Genomic DNA, 12645 nt, shown 5'->3' on the forward strand with positions numbered 1-12645 from the left:
GTGGGTTGTATGACAGTTATCGATCACGTCATGCACAATAAGTCAAATACATTCATAAATCTGGCTGAGGTGTAATTCATACAAAATAGCTGTTTTGATTTTACATTCCCTTTATTGATCCTGAATGTCTGCCTGATCCATGTAGAACGGATTCAGGGACTATTTTCGGCATATGAAGTGAATGTAATCACATGTGCATCTGTATGTAGCTCTCTGCAGGAACAGAAGGAAGACCTGCGCAAGCGTCTCTCTTACACCACACATAAGCTGGAGCTGTTAGAGCGTGAGTTTGACTCCACGAGGCAGTACCTGGAAACCGAGCTGCGCCGAGCCCAGGAGGAGCTTGACAAGTTCACCGACAAATTACGCCGGTAAGAAGAGCGTACACATAGCATCTGGCCTTAAAACAGTGGGGCTTTCTAATCACATATGGTAACTAACTGAACAATTTATCAGACAGGATAATCAACTTGAAAAATGGCTGCGTCCCAATTCACCTACTTACACTATGCTCTTTAAAGAGGTCCTATTATGCTCTTTCACAAAGTCTTGGTGTACTAGAAGAGGGTGTACTAATACATGCTCTCATGTGGTTTTTCACATCATTTACATTATTACAATACCTTTCTTCCAGCCTGGCACAAATGGCTCAATTATGTCCCGTTTTGATGAAGGCCCGCCTTCCGAAAAACGAAATGTGTTGTGATTGGTTAGTTGTCCCAGTGCGTTGTGATTGGTGAACAGCTTAGACATGTTTCAGTACTGCCACGCCCCTTGCCAAAGCAGCAGGTTTCATCTGCTACGTTATAGTTAAGGATATATTAATGTATAGTTGACGCTGCAATAGTGTTGGGTCTTATCATCAGCCTGCGAGATCACCGATACATGATATTATCATGCTGATTTAATTATTTACATACTTAGTTTCATTGCCCGAAACCAGCTCAAGGCTAAAAGCAGCCTAATGTTTTTAATATGACTTAATTTAATGTATTTACCATGACAACAATTGAATAAAAACATTGTAAGTTACTAATTATAATGCTGACATTTCCTTTATTCAAAAAAGCAGCTACAGAAAAGAGCAAAGAACATTAATATTATCAAAGAACATCATCACTGATTAGCCTAACCTAGTGTAAGTTTATGCATTTTAAAAAACACTCGCATTATAAGTGAAGCTATCTACACAGTATGATGGATAAATCTCTTACCACACACTGCACACGTCTGCGACGCGTTATGGCTCTGACACGGCCACTCTAGTCAACGCCTCCGCATGTGTTTCGATCCCCTATACTGCACATGTCTGCGGCACGTCACTGCTCTAACGTGGCCACTCTAGTCAAAGGAGAAGTCCACTTCAAGTACAAAAATTTACAGATAATGTACTCACCCCCTTGTCATCCAAGATGTTCATGTTTCTTTCTTCAGTTGTAAAGAAATTATGTTTATTGAGAAAAACATTTCAGCATTTTTATCCATATAATGGACTGCTATGGTGCCTCGATTTTGAACTTCCAAAATGCAGTTTAAATGCGGCTTCAAACGATCCCAAATGCGGTTGTAAACGATTGCAGCCTTAAAATTTGTAATCTCAAATGCTTGTCTTCCTCTGCCGAACTCTGTGTATTCTGGCTCAAGACAGTTAGGGTATGTCAAAAAACTCCAATCGTATTTTCTCCCTCAAAAATCATTTCAAAATCATCCTACATTGCTGCAGAAGTACTGAAAGTGAACATGCAAAGAAGATCAAACACCCTTAACAAAAAAGGTAAAACAGCGATATAGGACAATTTGAAGTTGAGGGAGAACAAGAGATGGGAGTTTTTCGACATACCCTAACTGACATGAACTGGAACAAAACAGTCCAGGCAGAGTAAGACAAGACGAGCGTTTGACATTAAAAAGTATTTAAATTGTATTATTTTTATAAAAATAACCCATCGTTTTTCTAGATAAGACCCTTCTTCCTCTGGGATCGTTTACAACCGCATTTGGGATCGTTTGAAGCCGCATTTAAACTGCATTTTAGAAGTTCAAACTCAGGGCATCATATCAGTCTATTATATGGAGAAAAATGCTTAAATGTTTTCCTCAAAAAAACATTATTTTTTTTTTTTACGGTTGAAGAAAGAAACACATGAACATTTTGGATGATAAGGGGGGTGAGTACATTATCTGTAAATCTTTGTTCTTGAAGTGGACTTCTCCTTCAATGCTTGTGTTTATACCAGCCACCCCGCGGCTTGTTAAAGTGTCCCAGAAGCGGCTCTCCGTGCTGCATCGCTAAAGTTAGGCTAATCCCCCACCTCATCCCTACCCACCTCTCAACCATTAGAATTACCATAGGCAGGATTTATTTTAATGGGCTAGGTTGTGACATCACAACACCCAGAAAACAACGCTAACAAGTGTAGTAAGCATTAGCATCTAACCAATTCATCACCATTAAAAATGACTAATTTTAAGGTTAATACAGTAGTGTGAAAAAGTATCTTTACCCCTACTGATTTCAGCTTTTTTACTTTATGTTTCTATAATAGTATGGGTTTACATAAATCAGAACACAGAGTGTACACAAAGTGTCCATATATGTCTACTTCTCCTCTATATAGTAGGCAATAAACATTACATGAATTGAGTAGCATGTCCGAATTTGTATTGTATAAAACAGTATCATTACCGGTGATTAAATTTAGTTGGATCTGGCTGTGCATGAAATGGTTTTATTCCATGGTCTGTCTGAATACTGGATTCTGATTGGCTGGCAGGTATGCAGTAAAACCATTTAATGCACAGGTAGTTCCAAGTCAGTTTAATCACTGTTCTGTATTAATGCACTGCTTTAATTGATGCGCACCAACCAACACACATCACTCGCACACAAACGTGCACACACACACACACAGAGAAAGAGAGAGAGAGAGGGGTTGGAGATCGCAGATTGTGCTGCACAGACATATAAACTTCTGCCAACGCTTCCCCACGATTTTTAGTAATAAAATAGCCTAGATACAAGATTGCTACATTATATTCCTCAGCAACATGATGTTAAAATCACTGTTTTTGAAGTAATTGTTTGTAGAGAGAGATGCATGGACACAGCATGCAGGTAATGCACACACAACTGTCATCTCTCTCTCTGATTTGTAGTGGGCAGAATGCTAGAGCTAATGTGCCATAACTGACAAAAATAACTGTCATTTTTACCCATTTGTTCAAATGTTGCGCTGCAAAGAGCAAATCTAGTTTTAACTTGTCTATAACTTGGCAAATGACCATGGAATAAGCAGGCTTGCCATGCATTAAAGGATTTTAAATGCACATTACTTAATGCACAGCTAGCTGTGCATTATCCCGTTTATACCATGGCCATTGCCAGCAATGACAAATTAAAGCTGTTAATGATGTTTGCAGTGCAATATTTGTCCGGAAGGGTAAAAATTACGATTATTTCGTCATCCTTATAGCTTTAGCATTCTGCCTGATTCAAACAAGACATAGAGATGACGTAGTGTGGTAAGATCACATTTATGTGAATGAATTATAGCATTTATTTCAATTAATTATCAATGGATCAAGAGAGGGTGAGGGAGAGAGAGAGAAAGATAGAGATCACAGCGTGCATTACCTGCATCTGCATGTGTCTCTACAAACAATGAAGTTGTGTTACTTATGTTGTTACTTCAAAAACAGCGATTTTACCACTTCACTGGCGAGGAACATAATGTAGCGATCTACTATCTAGGCTATTTTATTAATACCAGTCGTGGGACAGAGTTGAGAAGAAGTTTCTGTGGTCTCCGACCTCTCTCTTTCTCTCTGTATGTGTTTGTTAGTGCACATCAGTTAAAGCAGGACATTAATATAGACCGGTGATTAAACTGACTTGGAACTACCTGTGCGTTAAATGGTTTTAATGCATACCTGCCATCCAATCAGAATCGAATATTCAGACAGATAATGGTATAAATAAAAATGCACAAATTTCATTCTACATCTCGTTACTTAATGTCAACAATAATCTGACTTAATTTGCTTAATATCATTAATGACAGCTCTAACCAATGTGGTTTGAATGATGTATGTGATAAAGTTCCTGTTTTTAAGAAACAGTCGTGACCAGCTAGTCACGAGCTAGTCTCTCCAACAATGCATTGTAATATGGTGATTAAGCGAGTTACATTGTTTGTTCAGGAAACACACTCCTAAAGTATAATTTCTGCTACATTTCAGACAGTTCCTAAAGGAAATGTCTGACTATTTGCATGTGGGTTGAATTCAAAGCATAATTGGGTGATGCAGCAGGAAATTATTCACACAGAATCCATATCGGAATGGCTAAAAACAAACAAAATTAAGGATATGGATTGTCCTAGTCAAAGCTCTGAGTTTAATCCAATAGAACAATACTTTTCACAATGGTGTTTTTAGTGTATTTTAAAGTTGCACTTCATATTTTTTCTCTATTAAAAAGTTTTACTATTAAAGAAACAAACAGTACTTTTGAAAAATGTACTTTTGAAAAAAGAGTTAGTCAACTCTTGGGGCTTGCCATGTTGAGATCACATGACCAGTCAAACCATGTCATCACCACACTTTTTGTAACTTTTTGCTGATGAAATAAAATACTAAAGCCTGACAAATAGCACATATATGAACCACAAAACCAGTCTTAAGTAGCACAGGTATATTTAACAATAGCCAAAAATACATATAAGTGTACTTGACTTACACTTTGAAAAAGTCTAAATCTACAGTATTTGAGCAATATTGTTCTCCAAGAATCCATGTTTTCATTGTTATATGGTAGGGGGCGCTATTACACGTCTTCTGTACAGAATTTCCAAAACACAAGCAAAGAAGAAACTAAAACAAAAGATGCTTCCATGTTTTTAACACAATCATAAAACAGCATTAAAACTGTAATGTAATGGAATAAAATGTGTCCCATGAAGAGGTAATAATGACTGTCAAGCTTTGGGGTGTTGATTGACTCCATCTACATTTTGATTATCACTCTGAATCCAATTCATAGTCTTTTTTCAGCTTTTTGTTCAAAATGTTTATTTATTTATTTTTTTAATTTATGAAACTTATAAAAAAGAATGCATGAAGCTAGAATAAAATGTTTTTGTTTACAAGCAGATCCCCTGTTCTTTCTTTTGATGTTTTGTATGTTCAGATATTCATAATATTTACAAGTGTATGTATTTATTATAATTGTATATATAAATACAAATATTTTGTACATAACATATTTCTCTTAAATACATACATTAATTTGTGTGTATTTATATATACATAATAATTACACAGTACACACACTTAGGGGTGCGCGGGGTTAATTGTAACACACATGGTTTAAATATTTCCACACACGCCAAAATTTATGGTATTTACTAGTTAGTGATTAGTTGCAACACTATACAGCGAAAAAAGTGTGCCAAAATTTGAAGATATTGCTGCATATTTATTTTACCATATTAAAAGTACATTTCTGTCTGAAGTAAATTTCTCATCTAATTTTTAGTATTCATTTAAAATGAGACAAATATGCTATTATTTTAATCACCAATCTGTTGTTTAGTTTATTAATGCTTGGCAAGTCAGCAGAAGACAAACTAGTTTTATATTCCAGTCGCGCTGATGGGGAACGTTGTAACATTGTGTTACAATATGCCCCGCTATATGAAACTATGCTATTCTATGACATTATCCATGTAATTTTTACTATTTACTTTTATGGATTTTAAAAAGAAACGACAAGAAACAGGTGACTAAAGACTCACAATCGATGTTCAATGTTGAGAAATTATTATTTAAAAAAATGTGAAGCATTTTGGCTGGTTTATGTGTCTCGTGTTCTATGAGAGCTGTGTTTGGAGGGAGGGGAGTATTTTTCTGAATGTCTGAATGTTTTATCTATTTGCGCACATTGTTTTGAACTATACTGTATAACTGTGTTTTGCGATCAGCCGTCCCACGCATAGTTGCGATGTGTTCATTGTGAATCTCAAAAATTTGCTTTTTTTAATTCTTAAAAAGCACCATTATTTTATTTGAAAAAGTTAATCATTTTATTTTATTGACAAAATATTTTAGTTTGTCGTGTATATTTTTTTCATTCGATCAGATAACATTATAAGCTCCCATATGGTCATGTTACAATGTGCCCCTCACATGTTACAATGTACCCCACATATGGGGGCATGTTGTCACTTTTCACTTCCTTTCATTTGAGGTAAATAACGGAAAACGTATACACTAATTTTAAAACAAAGCGACATATTAGTGCTAGACAAGTGAAATTAACTTAGATTAAAAACATAATAAATACTCTGAACTTGGATTTACACAAACTGAGAAATTCAAAAAGTGTTAGGTTGTGCCCTGCACTCCCCTATATTAGGCAAACTCAATTTTTAATTTTGTATACAATTAATCATAATTAATCGTTTGGCAGCCCTAAAATAAACATTACATTGAATTATGTCTTCTGTTCTCTGCCATTAATTTTCTTTGGAAAAAACAGCAACCATTTAGTTGATGAATAGCTCCAAATAGTGAACAATAAAGAATATCACAGGCTTCTTCACATCAGATACTTTTAAAAAGTGCTGTGGCAGCTGCCCTCATGTTCCTTTTCCTAAAAAGTTGCCTTTGCCCTATTATTTAAACACATTATAATTTGGGATACACAGTTTCTAACCTTTCCTACTATTGTGGATACAAAATAAGCGAATTGGGACACAGAGATTGTTTCACTTCAACTGGCTTATGCCAAGAGTGTAGGAGTCAGCTATACAGTTATAGCCTGGCCATGTGTTGGGCTCCTCGGTCCATTGTAAAATAAATGTTATGAATTGATACCACAACAGATACCGTAATATTATGCGGAAGATGAACAGGTGGCGCGAGTTTTGGCATCCGACTTGTGATTATCTAACAGATGTGTCTAAGGAAATAAGGAAAGCATTTAAGAGCTTCCAGTACGTGCTGGATTTGAAAAAAAAAGACGTTTTGTTCATGTGTTCCCACAGAATACAGAGCAGTTACTCAGCACTGCAGAGGATCAACCAGGACTTAGAGGATAAAATCCACCGAAATGTGAGTGCACACATCGGCCACACTCTAAAAAAGCACAAATTATACAAGAGGTTTCTGGGTGAGCGCACACACACTGCTTTTTGTTTTAATGTGCGAATGTTGTTGTTCGCACGTGTGTTCACGAGTACTCATCTCCCTCTTTAAGTGTTTTCCTATTTAAATGGGTTTTGGGATGAAAGTGTTTACATCGCTGTCCACACTTCTGTCCATGTGTGTACGTTGTTTCTGGTGTGACAGATTAGGGAATGTGTTAAACGTACAATAGCGCTGAATGCACTAAGAGTCTATTTGAATATCAATACACCGCCACTGGTGCGCCTGACGTTAATTATAGTCCATTACAACAGCCTGTCCGCCTTCACATGACAGTGTGATAGTGAGTCTATTATACTCGCAAAATCTGCATCACAGCCTGTTTGTTCATTTGAAGTTCCAAACAATTAAATTATAATTAGCCTGCCTGCCGCAGTACATTGTATGACCGTTACATGTTCGCATTACGATCCGCCCCTCAGGGTTTACTCTGAGTTTGTTATAGTAAACACGTTTTTCTTAGTAACAGATTGCACCCATAAAGACGTCAATGATGACCCTGAAGGTTATGGGTCTAGATATAAAAGAAAATCATCTGATATCAGCCTTCTATTGATGTTCCTTTCAACACGCCAATTAATTCCCATCTGCTGGAGGAGTATCCTAGAATGATTTTACACGTGCACCTACTTCTCCCTGTGTGAAATGGTCTGTATTCATACCGGTGGTCTGTTAGGGTCTATATCAATGCAAATGCGTTATCTGAAAACGTGCTCCTTTTTATCCAGTCACAGCACCACGATGATGAGAAACGGGCTCTTAGCAGAGAAATCATCGTTCTTAACAATCATCTCATGGAAGCTAAGATGACCATTGAGAAACTGAGAGAGGACAATGTAAGAGAAATAATGACAAAGTGATTTCTTTTACACACTGAGGCTTAATGGCAGCCCTTTTGAGGACTGAGTATTTGCTTTTTCGTTACCTAATGTTCCCTTTCTACCACTCTCAATAGGACCTATACAGGAAAGACTGTAACCTGGCTGCACAGCTCTTGCAGTGTAACAAGTCACACTACAGAGCCCAGTTATCTGAGGTAAGTTAGCACACATAACGTTTCAGCACATTGCCATTTTTATATCCATGGGTGCTATAGTATGCAGTAATTTTAGAAATGTTCCCATAAAAAATGGATGCTAATAAAATAATATTAAAAACCCATTAGTGCATCTACGATACTGTCCATGTATATTTGCTACTGAAACTCTAACAGGTGAAATGGTTTAGTTGGCAAGCCACCCAGGTGCTACAGTAGGCTATTTGCTATTTTACAGTAGGCTAAATGCTAATATTGGATAAATAAAAATGGAATAGTGTTTATATAACAATGACGAATAACAAAAAAAACATCACAGAAAATTTACCACCCAGTCTGTCAAAGTGCCGGATAATAGTTATTTATAGCACAACTTATGCTTCAGAGTCTTTATATAGCTTTTTGGATGTCGTCCACACAATATCTTTACCAAAAGATATTTTATCTAAATAAGCCCCACTATGCCCTCCAGTGCAATATCATTTACCACTAACTCTATTAGTTTGAGAAATGATTTTTAAAGTAGGAATTATTTTTATTAAGTGGGACCTACTATTATTTAGGTCAACCATAGAAAATCAAGTTCTTGTTTAAAGAAATACTGAGGTTCTGTCCCAATTAAGAATGGATGATTCTTCTGGCAAGTACAAGTGGGAGGATGTTTAAGTAATAATAGTGTGTGCCAATAAACCTGGCAGTTTATTTTTCCAATCTGCTCCAAGCCTTATGCCAATCCCAAGATGTCTAGAGGACTTATGTTGGAATGCTGCCTGCTGTAAAAACCTGTTCATATTTGGCAGACGTATTTGAATGGAAACATCAATGTGTCTGTTACACAATGTGTTCAGGGAATTCAGCCTTGCATATTGTTTTATATGAAAATGTCAAAGAATTGGCACTAAGCATTCGTTAAAATAGCTGGACATAGCTGTGTATTTCTGTAAAACCACTGGGAATTTAAAATTTCTTTAAAAGCAACCCAAAAAGTCTCAAAAGCAAGAAAATTCAGAAGGTCAACAGATGTCGTATGAATTAGATATCAAATCGGATTTGTTGAACCAAGACCAACCCTACTGGTTTTGAAGGACTAAAATTTTTGCTTTGTCTTGGCTCCTCTTATTATGCTTCTATAATTAACCGTGTTCTGTTAGCTAATTAGCTGCAATTTACTTTCTTCTTGTTGCTATGGTGAAAGAACTGAGAGGTAAAAAGAGTTGTGATATTGGATTGATGCCTAGTACTCTGTGTGTAGTGTCAGTGGCAATGAAATCTGTGGTTCTCCCTCTGGCCAATTTTCGTTAAATGAAATACTAAAAGCCATGTACTTACAAAGGCCATTAGTACAGACTTGTCTGGCCTTTAACAATATCTTCGGCTGTCTGCTTTGCAAATGTACTTCTGTGTTCATCGGGTGCTTCGGTTTCATTCACCAATCTCTGGTATGTTTCTTACTAACATCTTACTGATATTGACCTCACCTAAGCTATTATTCCCTTACTTATCCCCTCCAGATAGGTTTCCATAACAGCCTACCTTTTTCTCTTTGTGTGCAAGTCTCTCAGCTTTATTGTTCGCTGGGTACATCTAATGGAAATCTGTGTTTTACTCTCTCTTAGTTGCCTGCAGAGTTTCAGGAGCGTGTAAGCTTGCACATGGAGGGTTCTTCCCTCTGCCATTCCCCATATGCCGACACAGTGCCTGCCTCTGTCATTGCTAAGGTCCTGGAGAAACCAGACGAGGTCTGCAGCAGTCAAGCCTCTCGCTCACCCAGCCCACAACCCCAGGAACGCCAGGGCTTCCTCGTGGGCACCAGCCTTGTGGGTAGCACTGAGCGCCTTGGCCTCCGAGCTACTTACAAGTCAGACCTGTATAGCAGTGACACAGCACTTTATTGCCCTGACGAGCGAAGACGAGAGCGCAGACCCAGCATGGACCTCCATGGACAGCGGACGGTGTATGAACCCCAGAATTCCACTGATAGCAACCCAGAAGAGGGATCCATGTCTCTGCAGCCTGGCTTCTCGCAGGAGCACTTCCGAAAGTTTACAACCTCTCTTGGAGGAGGCTCTAGTTCTTACTCCAGCTTTAGCGGAGGAGGGTCAGAGGACAAGGGGCAGGATCCTCCGAGCAGTGCTGCATCTTCTCCACGCCACCATGCCCTTTACATGGACTGGAGGGATGGGGGTGAATATGAGCACAAGAGCGACTCTTCCTGGGAGAGGGAGAGTCCAAGCGCCTTCTCCAAGGCCCATACTTTTCAACCGCCTGAGTCCAGCCACCATCAGAATGGTAGCTCACCTATCTACAGCAGAACAATGTCCTCCTGTTACAGTGAACCTTACGAGCCCCTGCCGCCTTCCACTTCCCCCAGTATCACCTATGGTGACAGCCGCCGCGGAAGCGCTTTTGCTCCTGAGGAAGAAGAGCTGATTGGTCGGTGGAGGCAACTGAGTGTGGAGGATCTAAGTGCCCACTCATACCGCAGTCCTGGGCGGGCCTCACCCTACAGCTTCTCTGAGCAGCACTTCTCTGTCCGGCCCGCAAAGATTCGCCTTGGTCCTCTCTACAGTAGCTTCCAGGAGGGTACTGATGTATACCACCATCATGCCGGGGTACTAGATCCCTTCTCCAGCCCCAGCCCTGATTGCAGCCCAGGCCTACGGCAGCAGCAAAGCCAACCTCACCTGTACCGCTCCAAGGAGGATAGCCAAGAGTCCGAGCACAGCCTCTACAGCCCCAAGGATGGTACGGTGGCAGCTGGGGGCCAGGCAACGGAGTACGTTGACGTAAGTCCCAACAGTTCAAATGAGTCACTGGACCATGGATCTCTGGAGATGGCTGCCGAGCTGCAGCATTACCAACCCGAGAGGCACAGTGTGTCCCCTCAGGGAACCACCCCACCACCTCCTCCACAACAACCGTACCAAAAATTTGGCACACTAGGGCTGTCACGTAAGGACAGTCTCACTAAGGCACAGCTCTATGGTACTCTACTAAACTAAGAGCAGAGTTTCCTGGTTACTCTCTTTTACAGCTCTGTGGTACTCTACTAATCTAAGAGCAGAGTTTCCTGGTTACTCTCTGTTACAGCTCTGTGGTACTCTACTAAACTAAGAGCAGAGTTTCCTGGTTACTCCCTTTTACAGCTCTGTGGTACTCTACTAAACTAAGAGCAGAGTTTCCTGGTTACTCCCTTTTACAGCTCTGTGGTACTTTACTCAACTAAGAGCGGGGTTTCCGGGTTACTCTCTTTTGTCAGTAGGTTTTGAATGTTAAGCTACAGTTTGAGCCAAACACATGATGGGATTTTCTTTTGAATATTTTCAATCCATCAGCTCTCTTATCTTTTTTCTCTCTATTTCTGTATCTGTTACAGTGTTTTCTAAACATTGAACATGAATTGCTCATGTTTCTACAGTTGATATGAAGCTCTAACACTCAGCACTATTTGTATAGCCTATTTTGAAAGTTTATTAATGGTTCTGTGTGGTTTGTGAGAAAGTATTTTAAGTGCATTAGGTGCATTATGAATCTTTGGAAACTTGTCTGCAAAGAGAAAGAGAGAGAGATTTACTTTGTTTTACCAAAAGCCTTCTGGGCTCGTAAGGGTTTGTGAACGGACAGCACATGCTATGTAAAAAGAAATGCTAATTTTGACAAGAAATTTGATCTTTTATGATATAATTTATGAATAGCTGTATTTATTGTTAAGTATGCTATATCTATAATTGTTTAATAAATGTAACACTATGGAGAGATTCAAAAATCTATATAATTGTAAATTGTTTATATTGCTATAAATAAGGCAATCAGCACAATTATACACGCTGCAAACAATTAAACATGCCTCAAATGTTCAAAAGTTAAGTCATGATAACAATTTGAGATTTCACTACAACGTACTGACGGACCGCTCCACAGGTTTGCGACCTTGTGAAAATATTTTTGAGAATAAACTCTGCATGGATTCATAATACCCTAGGTCAGCCCTTCAAGATCAAGTCTCAACCAAAGTGATACTTCCAATCTATTTCAAGTAGATTTGATACTACTCAAATCTATTGCATCATCAAAAAAGTACAATATCTTGAAAGCACTGGGCATTTTTTAAACTACTGATGTGTTTTGTTGGGCGATGGAATTTCTGAGGTGATTGTTCTTTTCAATGTTTTCTCTCTTTTGTTCCTCAGTGCTGTAAGCCCCTCCCTCAGGCCCTCTCTACCTCACGATTCAATCCCTCTCTTCTTTCTTAATCAGCTGGGATCCTGTGTCAGTTGACACAATGATGCATGACTCTGTTTCTTCTGTTTTGCTTTCTATATCTAATAAAGCACAATAGTTGCACCATGTCCGTCTCTTTAACTGCTTCTGTTGGAGAGCAAGGCTTGCTGCTGAGGTGTATT

General features: G+C 38.7%; 1 protein-coding gene across 3 annotated transcripts in view; it reads left to right on the plus strand.

Moving 5' to 3' along the window:
- The window catches only part of si:dkey-174m14.3 (uncharacterized protein LOC563117 homolog), a 38378-nt gene extending 25756 nt beyond the window's left edge, over window positions 1–12622 (plus strand). For 2 of the 3 annotated variants that reach the window (XM_051139445.1, XM_051139444.1), the window contains 5 exons: window positions 210–371; window positions 7047–7113; window positions 7935–8042; window positions 8162–8242; window positions 9859–12612. In XM_051139445.1, coding sequence (XP_050995402.1) covers window positions 210–371; window positions 7047–7113; window positions 7935–8042; window positions 8162–8242; window positions 9859–11244 — 1804 coding nt within the window. In that variant the 3' untranslated portion in view covers window positions 11245–12612. Of the gene's footprint in view, window positions 1–209; window positions 372–7046; window positions 7114–7934; window positions 8043–8161; window positions 8243–9858 lie in introns of all 3 variants that reach the window. The other variant, XM_051139443.1, reaches the window with a different exon arrangement.
- Window positions 12623–12645: the final 23 nt, after the last annotated feature.

Source organism: Labeo rohita, chromosome 20 (assembly GCF_022985175.1).
Source record: "Labeo rohita strain BAU-BD-2019 chromosome 20, IGBB_LRoh.1.0, whole genome shotgun sequence".
In the NCBI taxonomy this organism is placed as follows: Eukaryota; Metazoa; Chordata; class Actinopteri; order Cypriniformes; family Cyprinidae; genus Labeo; species Labeo rohita.